At 45.9% G+C, this 11,337-nt stretch overlaps 1 protein-coding gene across 3 annotated transcripts in view; it reads right to left on the bottom strand.

Annotated features, from left to right (window-relative positions):
• Aldh18a1 (aldehyde dehydrogenase 18 family member A1) overlaps nucleotides 1-10,108 on the bottom strand; it is a 37,556-nt gene extending 27,448 nt beyond the window's left edge. For 2 of the 3 annotated variants that reach the window (XM_031390281.1, XM_031390279.1), the window contains exons 1-4: nucleotides 9,937-10,108; nucleotides 7,794-7,858; nucleotides 7,189-7,307; nucleotides 598-812 (exon numbers count right to left, since the gene is read on the bottom strand). In XM_031390281.1, the coding sequence (XP_031246141.1) occupies nucleotides 598-812; nucleotides 7,189-7,279 (306 nt within the window). In that variant the 5' untranslated portion in view covers nucleotides 7,280-7,307; nucleotides 7,794-7,858; nucleotides 9,937-10,108. The remainder of the gene's footprint in view (nucleotides 1-597; nucleotides 813-7,188; nucleotides 7,308-7,793; nucleotides 7,859-9,936) is intronic. The other variant, XM_031390280.1, reaches the window with a different exon arrangement.
• Nucleotides 10,109-11,337: the final 1,229 nt, after the last annotated feature.

Below are 11,337 nucleotides of genomic sequence, written 5' to 3' on the forward strand. Positions count from 1 at the left end.
GTTCAAGGCCAGCCTGGTCTACAGAGTGAGTACCAGGACAGCCAGGGCTACACAGAGAAACCCTGTGTTGAAAACAAACAAACAAAAAAAAGTGTTACTTTAAACTCATGCATTTAAACATATTTTCCTTTCCCGGAGTAGCTGCCTTACTCATATTCAAACTTTTCAATCTAGAGCCACTGGGCAGCACTTGGTGTTGCCTTCTGAGTCATCTAAAATGACCAGATGTCTCGGATGAGACTGTGAAGAAGGCCCCAACCTAATTGCTAGAGCCTTTCTCTCAGGTGCACGGTAGCAGAAGGCAAGCAGGTGACTAGAGAAGGTCTTTCTCCCAGGTTCTCCCAGCCATTTCATCAGGTTTCTTCTCCGATCGGAATCTTCCATCTCCTTTGAGGTGGAAGCCCTGCTCTAGACTAAGGTCTGGAACCCCACCTGCAGTGATGACTCACTAGGCTTCCCAGACTTCCCTGATGGTGCCATCACGGCTCCCAAGCTTGCCCCCTCCTCGGCCCATCGGCTCTCACACACACATGATTAACAAGTCTGGCATCAACTTGGAGACTGTTTTAGTTTAGAATTTTCTACCCTGGCAATTACCTGTTCAACAATAGATGCCAGGCGCCCCAGTGCCAGGCCACACTCATCTCCTCTGGTCACCACGGCACTGCCGAGTTTCACTACAATTCTCTTGGCGTGCTTCAGCTCGCTTCGATGGGCAAAGGGCTTGCCGTGGGCACGACTGAGGGGTACCGTGATAAAGGGGATGTTGCTCCAAGAACGAACATGTCTAATAGCTGAGGGCTGGACATGATCTGTATGTCCCAAAGTTACAGGCAAAAAAATAAAAAATAAAAAATAAAAAAAAAATTAAAATACAATACAAAACAAAAACCAGAGAGACACAATATAACTTTCCAATGGAAAGATTCATACACACCAGTAACCAGCTTGGCTACCCGAAATAGCTGAGCTATTTACTATTGCACTGTATCTCTAGCTCTTAAATACAACTCCTTTGTTGTTTTGCTTTTGAGTCAGGGTCTCACTATGTAGCCCAGGCTAGACTCAAACTCACCATCCTCCTGACTCACTCCCCAATGCTAACATTGAAGGAATGTTACCAACATGCCCAGCACACACAAATCTTAGAAAGACCCTATACAACAATACTAAGTAGTCCTTTCCTTCTTTGCCAGATAGCTTACTCTTTCAGGTAACCATGTTTCAGGGTGTGGAAGATAGTCTTAGATTCTTAATGGGCTTGCAGTCTAGCACCCGGTACAGAGAGGCTCACTGAGGCACCACTCCGGACAGGGGAGCTGTAGCGTCCTTACTAGATCCACAGGTACACTGCCTCTTCCTCCAGAGGACATCCTAGGGACTAAAACACTCATGTCTCTTTCACGGGAGCTGCCTGCCTTCCCCAGGCTAATCAATATAGCTGCCCTAGTCTTTAGGGTATTGTACTGGCTGGTTCTGTGTGTCAACTTGACACAAGCTGGAGTTACCACAGAAAAAGGAGCTTCAGGGGGAGGAAGTGCCTCCATGAGATCCAACTATAAGGCATTTTCTCAGTTAGTGATCAAGGGGGAAGGACCCCTTGTGGGTGGTGCCATCTCTGGGCTTGTAGTCTTGGGTTCCATAAGAAAGCCAGGTGAGCAAGCCTGGGGAAGCAAGTTAGTAAGGCATGTCCCTCCACGGCCTCTGCATCAGCTCCTGCTTCCTGACCTGCTTGAGTTCCAGTCCTGACTTCCTTTGGTGATGAACAGCAACATGGAAGTGTAAGCTGAAGAAACCCTTTCCAGCCCAACTTGTTTCTTGGTCATGATGTTTGTGCAGGAATAGAAACCCTGACTAAGACAGGTACTTATTATTCTAAATAACAAGAGTTCCTGTGGTACACCTGATGCTTCCCTCAAGTGGTCTGTCAGACAGAAGGGTGGTGGAGGGACAGACTTACACCCTTAGAGGGCGGAGCGCAGAGCCCCACCCAAGTATCACCTGTCCCTTTGGTAGCTGTCAGGACCAGGCCTGCTGGCTATTCGTCTCTCTCCTATTTATTGCAGGGCCTTTCCTGTCTCTGGAGTATGGGTGTGACGGCCTGATAGGATCCCTCAGGGGCCCAGATAGAAATTAATATGTCAGTCTATGTGGTGAAATGGCAGAAACCAATCAGAACCCAGCAGCTGGGCTAGCATGAAGAAGGCTTGTGATCCACATTGTCTCTATCAGCAGAGGGGGATGGTCTGACTTAGAGCCAGGTAGTCAAGGGTCGGTCTGCAGGCAATTGGGTCACAGCAGCTTAGGGCTGATAAGGTTCAAACAGGGGTCATAACAATCAGAGCAGTTTCAAGCAGATAAGAGCTTCAATGGGGCATTCAAGGTAAGTTTCCAGCAACTGAGGGTTTAGGAGTTTCCTGTTGAAGGGAACCATTTATCTTCCCCAGCCTGAATAATCCAACCATTCTTTTCTTGAGTTAGGGTCTCATGTAGCCCAGGTAGCTAGCCTCAAATTTACCAAGTCGCCAGAGCTGGCTGTGAATTCCTGATCTTCCTGCTTCTGCATTTTGAGTGCTGGGAATATAAGAGTACACTACCATGCCTGGCTTCTTGGAGTATTTTTAAAATATATTCTATAGTTTATTTTACACTTTAAGGTTTACATTGGCAACTGTTATCACTGGACCTTAAATTCTGTCGGTGGGTCATATGGTATACACCTTGGATACCAGCATACAGAGCAGAGGAAGGTAGTGCAATCTTTAGGAGTAGGGCCTAGTAGAAGGTTACTTACTGTTGGTGTGCCTTTGAAGGGCCTACTGTGACCCTGTCCCTCTGCTTTCTGGCTGCCACAAGGTAAGCGGTCTTTTCTGTCCTGCACCTCTGAGTGAGGCACTGCTTCACCGTGGGCCATAGGGAAACAAATCCTCACCTGGCCTCTGCCCTGCAGTACCCTGCACCAGAATGAGTGAGCGTGCACCAGAGTGAGCGTGCACCAAAGCTTCTGATACCCTGGCCCCATTTCAAGTTCACTGTTCTCAAGTTCTTTGTCACAGTGACAAAAAGCGGATCTGCACGTGGATAGAAAGGCCTTGATTAATTAGGAAAATCCAGAGCTTCTCCCTCTGTTTCTAAGAAATTCCTACCTTCAGGGCACCAAAGAAAACCTGTCTCCCCAGGGGAAGTTCGCAAGGCGGGGAGAAGTGTGTACGCACGCTCATGAGGTGAGGGTTGTGTGTGAGAGGGCTGTCCATGTAGGAAGAATGTAGGCACTTCCTGTGGTGAGGCGGGTCACATGGCAGTTCAAATTCACACTGTGCATTGGATTCTACACCAAAGCATGCAGAGCCCTTCCCAGCTTCTCCTCGGAGCTTGAGAAGTTTAGTGATCAATGGGGCTGCCTCGGAGGCTTCAAGAAGGGTCCTTCGTATTGTGTCTCCCTCAGTGGCCTTTCGCCATTTTTCTCTGAATACCTTGTGGGGTGGTTTGAATGGGAAAGCTCCCATAGGCTACCGTATCTGAACAGTTGGCCTCCAGGGGCTTGGGGGAGGTCCTGGAACCTTTAGGATATACGGCTCTGCTGGAGGAAGTATGTCACTGGAGGTGGACTCTGAAAGCTTAGAGCCTCACCCTACTTCCTGTCCATCCTTTCTGCTTCCTGTGTGTGGATAAAATGAAATAAAGCCTGCTTCCTGCTGTTACCAGCAAGCCGTGCTTTCCCCACTATCATGGACTCAAGACTTCGGGAAACAAGCCAAAACAGACCCTGTTTTCCTACAAGCTGTCTGGTACATTTATCAGAGCAGGGGCAAAGAAATACACGCCATCACTCAGCCTTTCGTGGTTCTCATCTGCTCTTAGGCCCACCATGCCCAGTTAGCCCAAGTCACAAGTGCCTCTTTTTATAAATGTGGATAATGTCAACAATGAAAATACTGAATAACCAGGCCAGGTGATGCATGTCAGCAACCTTAGTACTCAGGGTTATGGAAAGAGGATTGAGTTCAAAGCCAGCCTGGGCTACACAGCAAGTTTGAGTCCAGCCTGGGCTACCCAGTGAGATTCCCTCCTGCCAGTAAATAAATAAATATTTAATACACAGTGGAAGGTCTCATACTAGTCATATGCACCGTGTGGCTGCCTTATATGGATTCCCTCAGGCATTCTGTCACAGCAACAAGAAATACACTACCAATCATCATTATGACTTTATAGACTTCTTACGAGCTGAGACTGATGAATTCTACTTTAGCTATTATCCCTGTTTGATACATAAGGAAACTTAGGCCAGGGAGGTGCAGTAACTTACCAACATTACCAGATTGCGAAAGATGGCCACAGCGTGCAGCTTTTCCCATCAACGGGTGGACAGCTCACTTGGGGGTAGGAGACCACCTGGAACCCAGATGAACTCCCCCACCCCCAGCAGGAAGCCCTAACCATAGCAATCCAAGTCAGTGGCCATCACAACAGACATGTAACCCAACAACAGCACCCCTGACAGACAGCTGGTTTTAGTCCCTAAGTTATGTCATTTGTGAGCCACAGAGCTAGTTGTCAAATTCACGGAGCTGACCACGGACCTCAAGTTTCCCATATGCATACCCTTTCGTATATGAAGGGGAACAGAGACTTTCTGACAATGATAAGAAGATGATAAGATTTAGATTTGGTATAAATTGAGGAGATGGCCAGCTCAAGATTCCAGTCTTTCAGTAAATGATGCGAAAATATTTAGTATCACTGGACAATGGTGGCATAGGCCTTTAATCCCAGCACTCAGGAGGCAGAGGCAGGTGGATCTCTGCCTTGAGGCCAACCTGGTCTACAAAGAGAGCTCCAGGATAGCCAGGGCTAACACAGAGAAATTCTGTCATGAAAAACAAAATAAATAGACAAACAAAAATCAATCAATCAAACAAAAGAATACCTTGTATCTATCCATATGCTAAAAAGAACTCTGACGTAACTCTCATATCTGTGCAAGAAGTGAACTAAAAAAGTCTTAGAAGTGTGCAATGCTGGGATTATAAGCATTCGAACACAGCCTTATTAGATTTTTGCATGGGTACTAGGGATTTGAATTCAGATCCTCAGGTTTTTAGTACAACTCAAAAAAGAATGAGAGTTTTTTTTGGACTTAGCTCTAAAGTAAAATACATAAAAAGAAAAATCAAAAAGTTTGATCCCATCAAAATAAAGATCTTTCCTCTGTGAACGACTCTGTTAAAAGAATAAAAGGAAGCTGGGTGGTGATGGCGCATGCCTTTAATCCCACCCAGCACTTGGGAGGCAGAGGCAGGTGGATTTCTGAGTTCGAAGCTAGCCTGGTCTACAGAGTGAGTTCCAGGACAGTTAGGGCTACACAGAGAAACCCAGTCTCGAAAAAACAAAAAACAGACAAACAAACAAACAAAAAGAATAAAAGAACACACCAATAAACTGGGTGGGATGGTTGGCAAACCCTCTGCTCACCAAGGATGAGTTACCTAGAAGACACGAAGAATTCCCTAAGCTCGTCAGGAGAAGATAAAATGTTCCAATTAAAAACAAGAGGTTAAGAAGTTGGCTCAGTGAGTAAGAGTACTCACTTGTACTGAAAACCTGAGGATCTGAGTTCAAATCCCCAGATCCCATGCAAAAAATCTGGACGGCCCTGTGTGTAGATGCTTATAAACTCAGCATTGCACACTTCCAAGACTTTGCTTGCTAGCTAGCCTGTCCTAAAGGGTTAGCTTCTGGTTTGGTGAGAGACCCTGTCTTAAGACAAATAAGGCAGAAAGTAATAGAAGAGGACATCTGGTGTCCTCCCCTGTCCTCTGCATTTGCGTGCACACACACACACACACACACACATACACACACACACGGTACAGAGAAATATTTCACTAAAGAGTATTCAGCTGGCAAACAAGCATACAAAAAGCTGCTCAATATCCTTAGTCATTTGTGATAAGCAAGTTAACGCTGCCATGTGACATCAATACATCATACCATGTATTGCAATGGTTAAAATAAAAGAGTCATAGAATATGGTGGTAAAAATGCAGAGAAGTGGATGAATCTTGCCCTGCTGGGGGGAGGGTAAAATACTTTCATTACACTACAAAAACAACTGGGCAAGTCCTAACTAAACTATACATGTAGGGCTGGAGAGATGGCTGAATGGTTAAGAGCGCTTACTGCTCTTTCAGTGAACCCGGGTTTAATATCCATATCAGCATCTGTATAAGTCAGCTCACAACTGCCTGTTTCTTCATGCATATAGTTCACAACTCATGCAGGCACACATGCACACAGATAAATAAAAGTTAAAAAAAATATTTAATAAAAAAAACTAAACATGGTCCTGGTAAAACTATCATGTGGTCCAGCAAATGCAAATCTGCCACTCTTGGGCATTTATCTCAGAAAAATGAAAACTAAACTAGTTCATATAAAACACCTGTGGTGTGAATGTTCAAAGCGGCTTCATTCATATCCTCTATGCATGCTCGAGAGGCCAAAGCCCAGATGTTCTTATTGAGACTGGTTATTCTGGCTTTGGCACATCTGTGTCACTTTACAAGGCTTCACTCTCCCTATTAACTACTACTCAGATCAGGGGTTGGGGAATCCTGCTGAATTAATGGCTAGAGGGAGAAAGAGAGAAAGAAAAAAAGAATAGAACAAAGCAACTCAGAAAATCTGTCATATACTACATTGGTCCATTTACATAGCACTCTTCAAATGGAAAAAACAATTAAACATAGAGGAGATTAGAGGTGGCCAAAGGTTATAAGGGAGAGGAGGCGGTGATAACAAAGAAACAAACACAAAGGTCTGGTGGTGTCTTCTCTGTATCCATGCTAGTACCCGGCTGGAAACATTGTTTGAAACTGGAGTAAAGGATAAAAGGTATCTCTCAGTATTAAAAGTGTAGCGAACACAAAATTAAATACTTAGTTACAGTCAAAAACAGAAAGAAAGGAAAAAGGGTCAAACTAACTTGTACATATTTTGGGAGGAATGATTATAAAAAACACAATTTGTATTGACCAAAACAAATATTTGCCCACCTGCAGGCAGCTTCCTATATATTTCTGCCAAACTACATCTTTTTCACCCTTTAAAACCTGGCCGGTGGCACACTTTGACCACCACCACACTGACCACCACACTTCCCACATACGCATCAGTGGTACATACTCGATCTGGGCACAGCTATGGACTGGACTGCCCAGGGCAGAAGACGCTGGCTGAAGGGCTGGAAGCCAGAGCGGTGCATGTGTCTCAACATGTTGAGATGTGGCCACAAATCCAAACACCTGGAGGAAGAATTTTATTAACAGGAGGAAATCATGAAAAAATACTAGTTAACTTACTATATGCCCCTCCACTTCTTCTCTTAGAGCAAAACCCTGACCCTCTTGGTTTACTTTGCTAAGTTAGAAACTACTTCCTCAGTGTTACAGGAAGAGAAAAGATAATTTTTTTTTTTAAAGAACTGCTCTTCACTTTTTACAACAAACGGTAATTAGATACAATGAATATTTTGAATGATAAAATATTTTTAAGATACAATGTTTATGGGCTGGAGAGATGGTTCAGAGGTTAAGAGCACTGGCTGACTTTCCAGAGGTCCTGAGTTCAATTCCCAGCAACCACAAGGTGGCTGATAAACATCTGTAATGAGATCCAGTGCCCTCTTCTGGCCTGTAGGTATACATGCAGGCAGAAAGTTGTATACATAATAAATACATCTAAAAGAAAAATACAGTGTTTATATATTGGTATATATAGTGTTATATTACCTGTTCTGCTAAGACTGGTGGATACTGTCCGAATTTTGTGTGTATGTGTTGGTGCTCAGAGGTACCTGCAAATGTGGAGGTCAGAGGTCAGTCCAGGTGTCTTGCTCTATCTCTGTACTTTTGGGGATCAAGTCTCTCACTGAACCCGGAGCTTGCAGTTTCGGTTGGACTGGTTGTCCAGTGAGCTTGTACCTGCTGGTTCCCTCTCCCCAACTCTGGGGTTACAGAGGCAAACCAGCACATCAGATTTGACATGGGTGCTAGAGATCTGAACTCAAGTCTCCATGCTTTCCCAGCAAGCATCTTACCCACTGAACCCTTCTCCAAGTCTCATTTTCAGTGTGTCTCAAAACAAATTAGCATTTAGCTCTACTGCAAAGAAAAAGCAAGGAACGGAGTATAATACCATTCTGCAATTATTCTGCACAAAATCACAGAAATGGAGAGAGGAGAAATGGACAGGAGAGCTCTGTAACAGAGCATATGGCAAGAAGCAGATAACTAAACCTGGTGAGAGACGGCTTTGCTGGTTTCAGTGTCTTCATAACACTGAAGTATGTTGCAGGCCCATGGTCTACGTCCATCACTTTTATAAATCCCTTCAATAATGGCCGATAAACAATTATTTACACATTTTCTGCAAAAATATCTACAAAGAGCCAATAGTGACATAATTCTAGTTGTGCCCCCTTTATACCACCTTCCCAGCAACTCTAGTCTTCAAAGTTGGACATAATCCTCCGGGTGAGCTGGTTCACGAGTTACTGTTGGTTGCTCTCCCTAGATGGGCTCTAAGCTCCCCTTTGGAGTATGGTACACAGGATGGGGACCCACACAACTTTAGATTGGCTAGATTTAAGTGTTAGCTCTGTCCTTGCCAGGGGAACTCGATCTCCTCACAATCTCCTCATCTGTAAACGAGGCATAATAACGGTTAATATGGTGTGAGATCACTGTGGGAGTTACACAAGGCAATGCTTGGAAAGCGCCTGGGTGCACAGACAGATAAGGCTAATGTCTGCCTCCCTCCTCTGTCTTTTAAAAGGCACTGACATGTCTTAACCTTTCCACTTATTTCCTTCACCGACACAAAAAGGTCAAAAGAGCCACTGATGGACAGCTGTGCTTAGTGGCAAAGGTCTGCAATCCCAGCATTTGGGGGAGGTAGAGGCAACAGGATCAGGAGTCCAAGGTCATTCTCAGCACACAGCCAGTTCTAGGCCAGCCTGAGCTACATAAGACCCTGTCTCAAAAAAGATTCTCATCTTGCCACATGCATAGTTCTAGACTGCTCTGAATGTTTGAGATCCATGGAGGTACGAGGTCTTCCATTGTACCACTTGTCTCTGTCCCAGGGAGGCAAGACTGTTCGACCTGCCAGTTTATTGTGACAGCAAAAAACAGACAAGTGATGCAAAAGCCCAAAGGGTATGTATGTAGACTCTGTGATCGTGAGAGAAGTTCTTCTATTTTAACTCAGAAGACTATTCAAGTGACTGTACACATGTACACTGAGTGCTCTTATCTCACAGAGAGAAGTGAACTTCAGTCTCAACAAACTATCCAGAAAAACGCATGCTGAGTTCATGGTTTACTACTTAACAAAAAGACAAAAGCACAAAGATAAATGTTGCTGCTTCGGTGTGTGGGGGGGGGGTGGTGGGGGGGAATAATGCTGGGGTAAGGCGTGCATTGGGGTGAAGCATCTGAGCGCACCCTTTCTGGGCCAGGAGATAATTACCACACACGGGGGCTCCGGGAGTAACCCTGGCTGCAGGGAGGATCATCTAAGTATAGACTCCATATGTCAGGTCCCGAGCCACCGAGAACTGCAGACTCAGGCCTTGGGAGTGTGCCCGCGGCTGGTTACACTCCAGGTGTATGACCATTCGCAGCACAGGAGCACTGGAAGCCTGGGTGGGAAGAGGCTGCAGGGTCCTCCGGCCTCTGCATGGTCGCACACCCAGAGATCTCAGGGCCTCCTAAGCCCAGCACCGGGAGCTGTGCATGAGCATCTCAGAGCACCTGGGCACCCCGCGCCTCCACCGGCTCCCGCGTCCACGCCCCTCCGGACCGGCGGCTGCGCCCCGCATCGTCCCAGTTCTATGCCCGAACTCTTGCCCAGTGCTGCCCGGCCACCTACCTGGTGGCCGCCGACCCCAGTCCTAGACCACTCTCCGCGGCGACTGCCCTCTCCTCTTCAGCCTTTTCTTCCGTCTACGTCCCGGCTCTCCGGAGTTGCGTCAGCTGCGTTAGACTGAACCTCCGTAGCGCCGCTGACGTTGGGCGACGGGTCTGACCCGCGCTACGCCACGGCAACGGCGCAGGCGCTTCCGAGAATCGCGCCCACACTCCACGTGGCGGCCCCCTCCCATCCCCAGGCTCTGCGACCGCAGAGTAGAGGGGCGGGGCTCCGAGCACCCAGAAAGGAGCCGCCCCAGACAGCTTCCCAGAAAGGTAGAGAAGACAGGCTCCCAGTAGCTGATGGATTTCATAAGCGTGTTTGATCATCTATACGTCAGACTCACCTTAGATATAGATTGACATCAACTAAGACCGTCCCTCTCAAAAAACAAACAAACAAAAACAAAAACTGGCTATTGAAAAAAATTAGCACCATGATGAAACAAGTTGGCATCCAGTTAACTGAAAATAACAGCCCAAGTATTTTCAGCAAAGGCAATGGTAAGAATACTGCATTTTAAAACGATGTGTCTAATCTCTGGTTATTAATAATTACTTATTATTCCAAAGCTGAATGCATAACGAACACAGACCATCTCCTTCCGGGCTGGCTTCATTCTCTTCCCATAGCACCATTGCACGCAGGCCATTGTCTAGAGAAGGTCAGCCGGTGGTTGCTTTGTGCTTTTGTAGTCCTGACAACGCTGCTGAGCCTATTCATTCATTTTCTCATTCACTAAAGGGAACTTACCACGATGCAGGGATAGGGAGTTGGGGGAGAGGCCTAAAAGGACGTTTCAGGTCAGGAGAGATCCAAGTTCATGGATGATGGGTTTGCAGAAGAGAAAATCTGGCTAGGAGCCCACCATGCAAAGGATGTTCTGTGCTATGCTAAAGATTTTGAATCTTATGGGCCACTAAGGTTAGTAAATCCAAACTTTTAAAGTCCTGGAATGATATGATCAGGTTTTTGTGTCAGAAATCAGGACAGAGGTGTAGAAACTGGGAGGTCGGTTAGTCTATTGCAAAGCTCCACGTAAGAAATAAGCGGACAAAACCCTCCAACAGGGGGTGTTGGGAGCAAAAAGGAAGGAGTGCTCACAGCACTTTTTGCTAGGGTACCAGGAAGAGGAGTTCTTTGAAACCAGATGGTGCTTCAGTAAGAGATCCAGGAAGAAGAGAGAGGAACTGTGCTTTGCAGAGTGTTGGCGCCAGGACGAGTTAATTTTGAGCACGTTTAGTGTGGGGAGGCAGGACATTAAAGAGAAACAAAACACCAGGAGCTGATCAGATCTGGCGCCTGGGCTTCTCAAAAAAAACCCCAAAAAACCAAAAAACCAAAAAACAAAAAAAAAAAAAC

The sequence above is a fragment of the Mastomys coucha genome, unplaced genomic scaffold, assembly GCF_008632895.1.
Source record: "Mastomys coucha isolate ucsf_1 unplaced genomic scaffold, UCSF_Mcou_1 pScaffold21, whole genome shotgun sequence".
Classification (NCBI taxonomy): domain Eukaryota; kingdom Metazoa; phylum Chordata; class Mammalia; order Rodentia; family Muridae; genus Mastomys; species Mastomys coucha.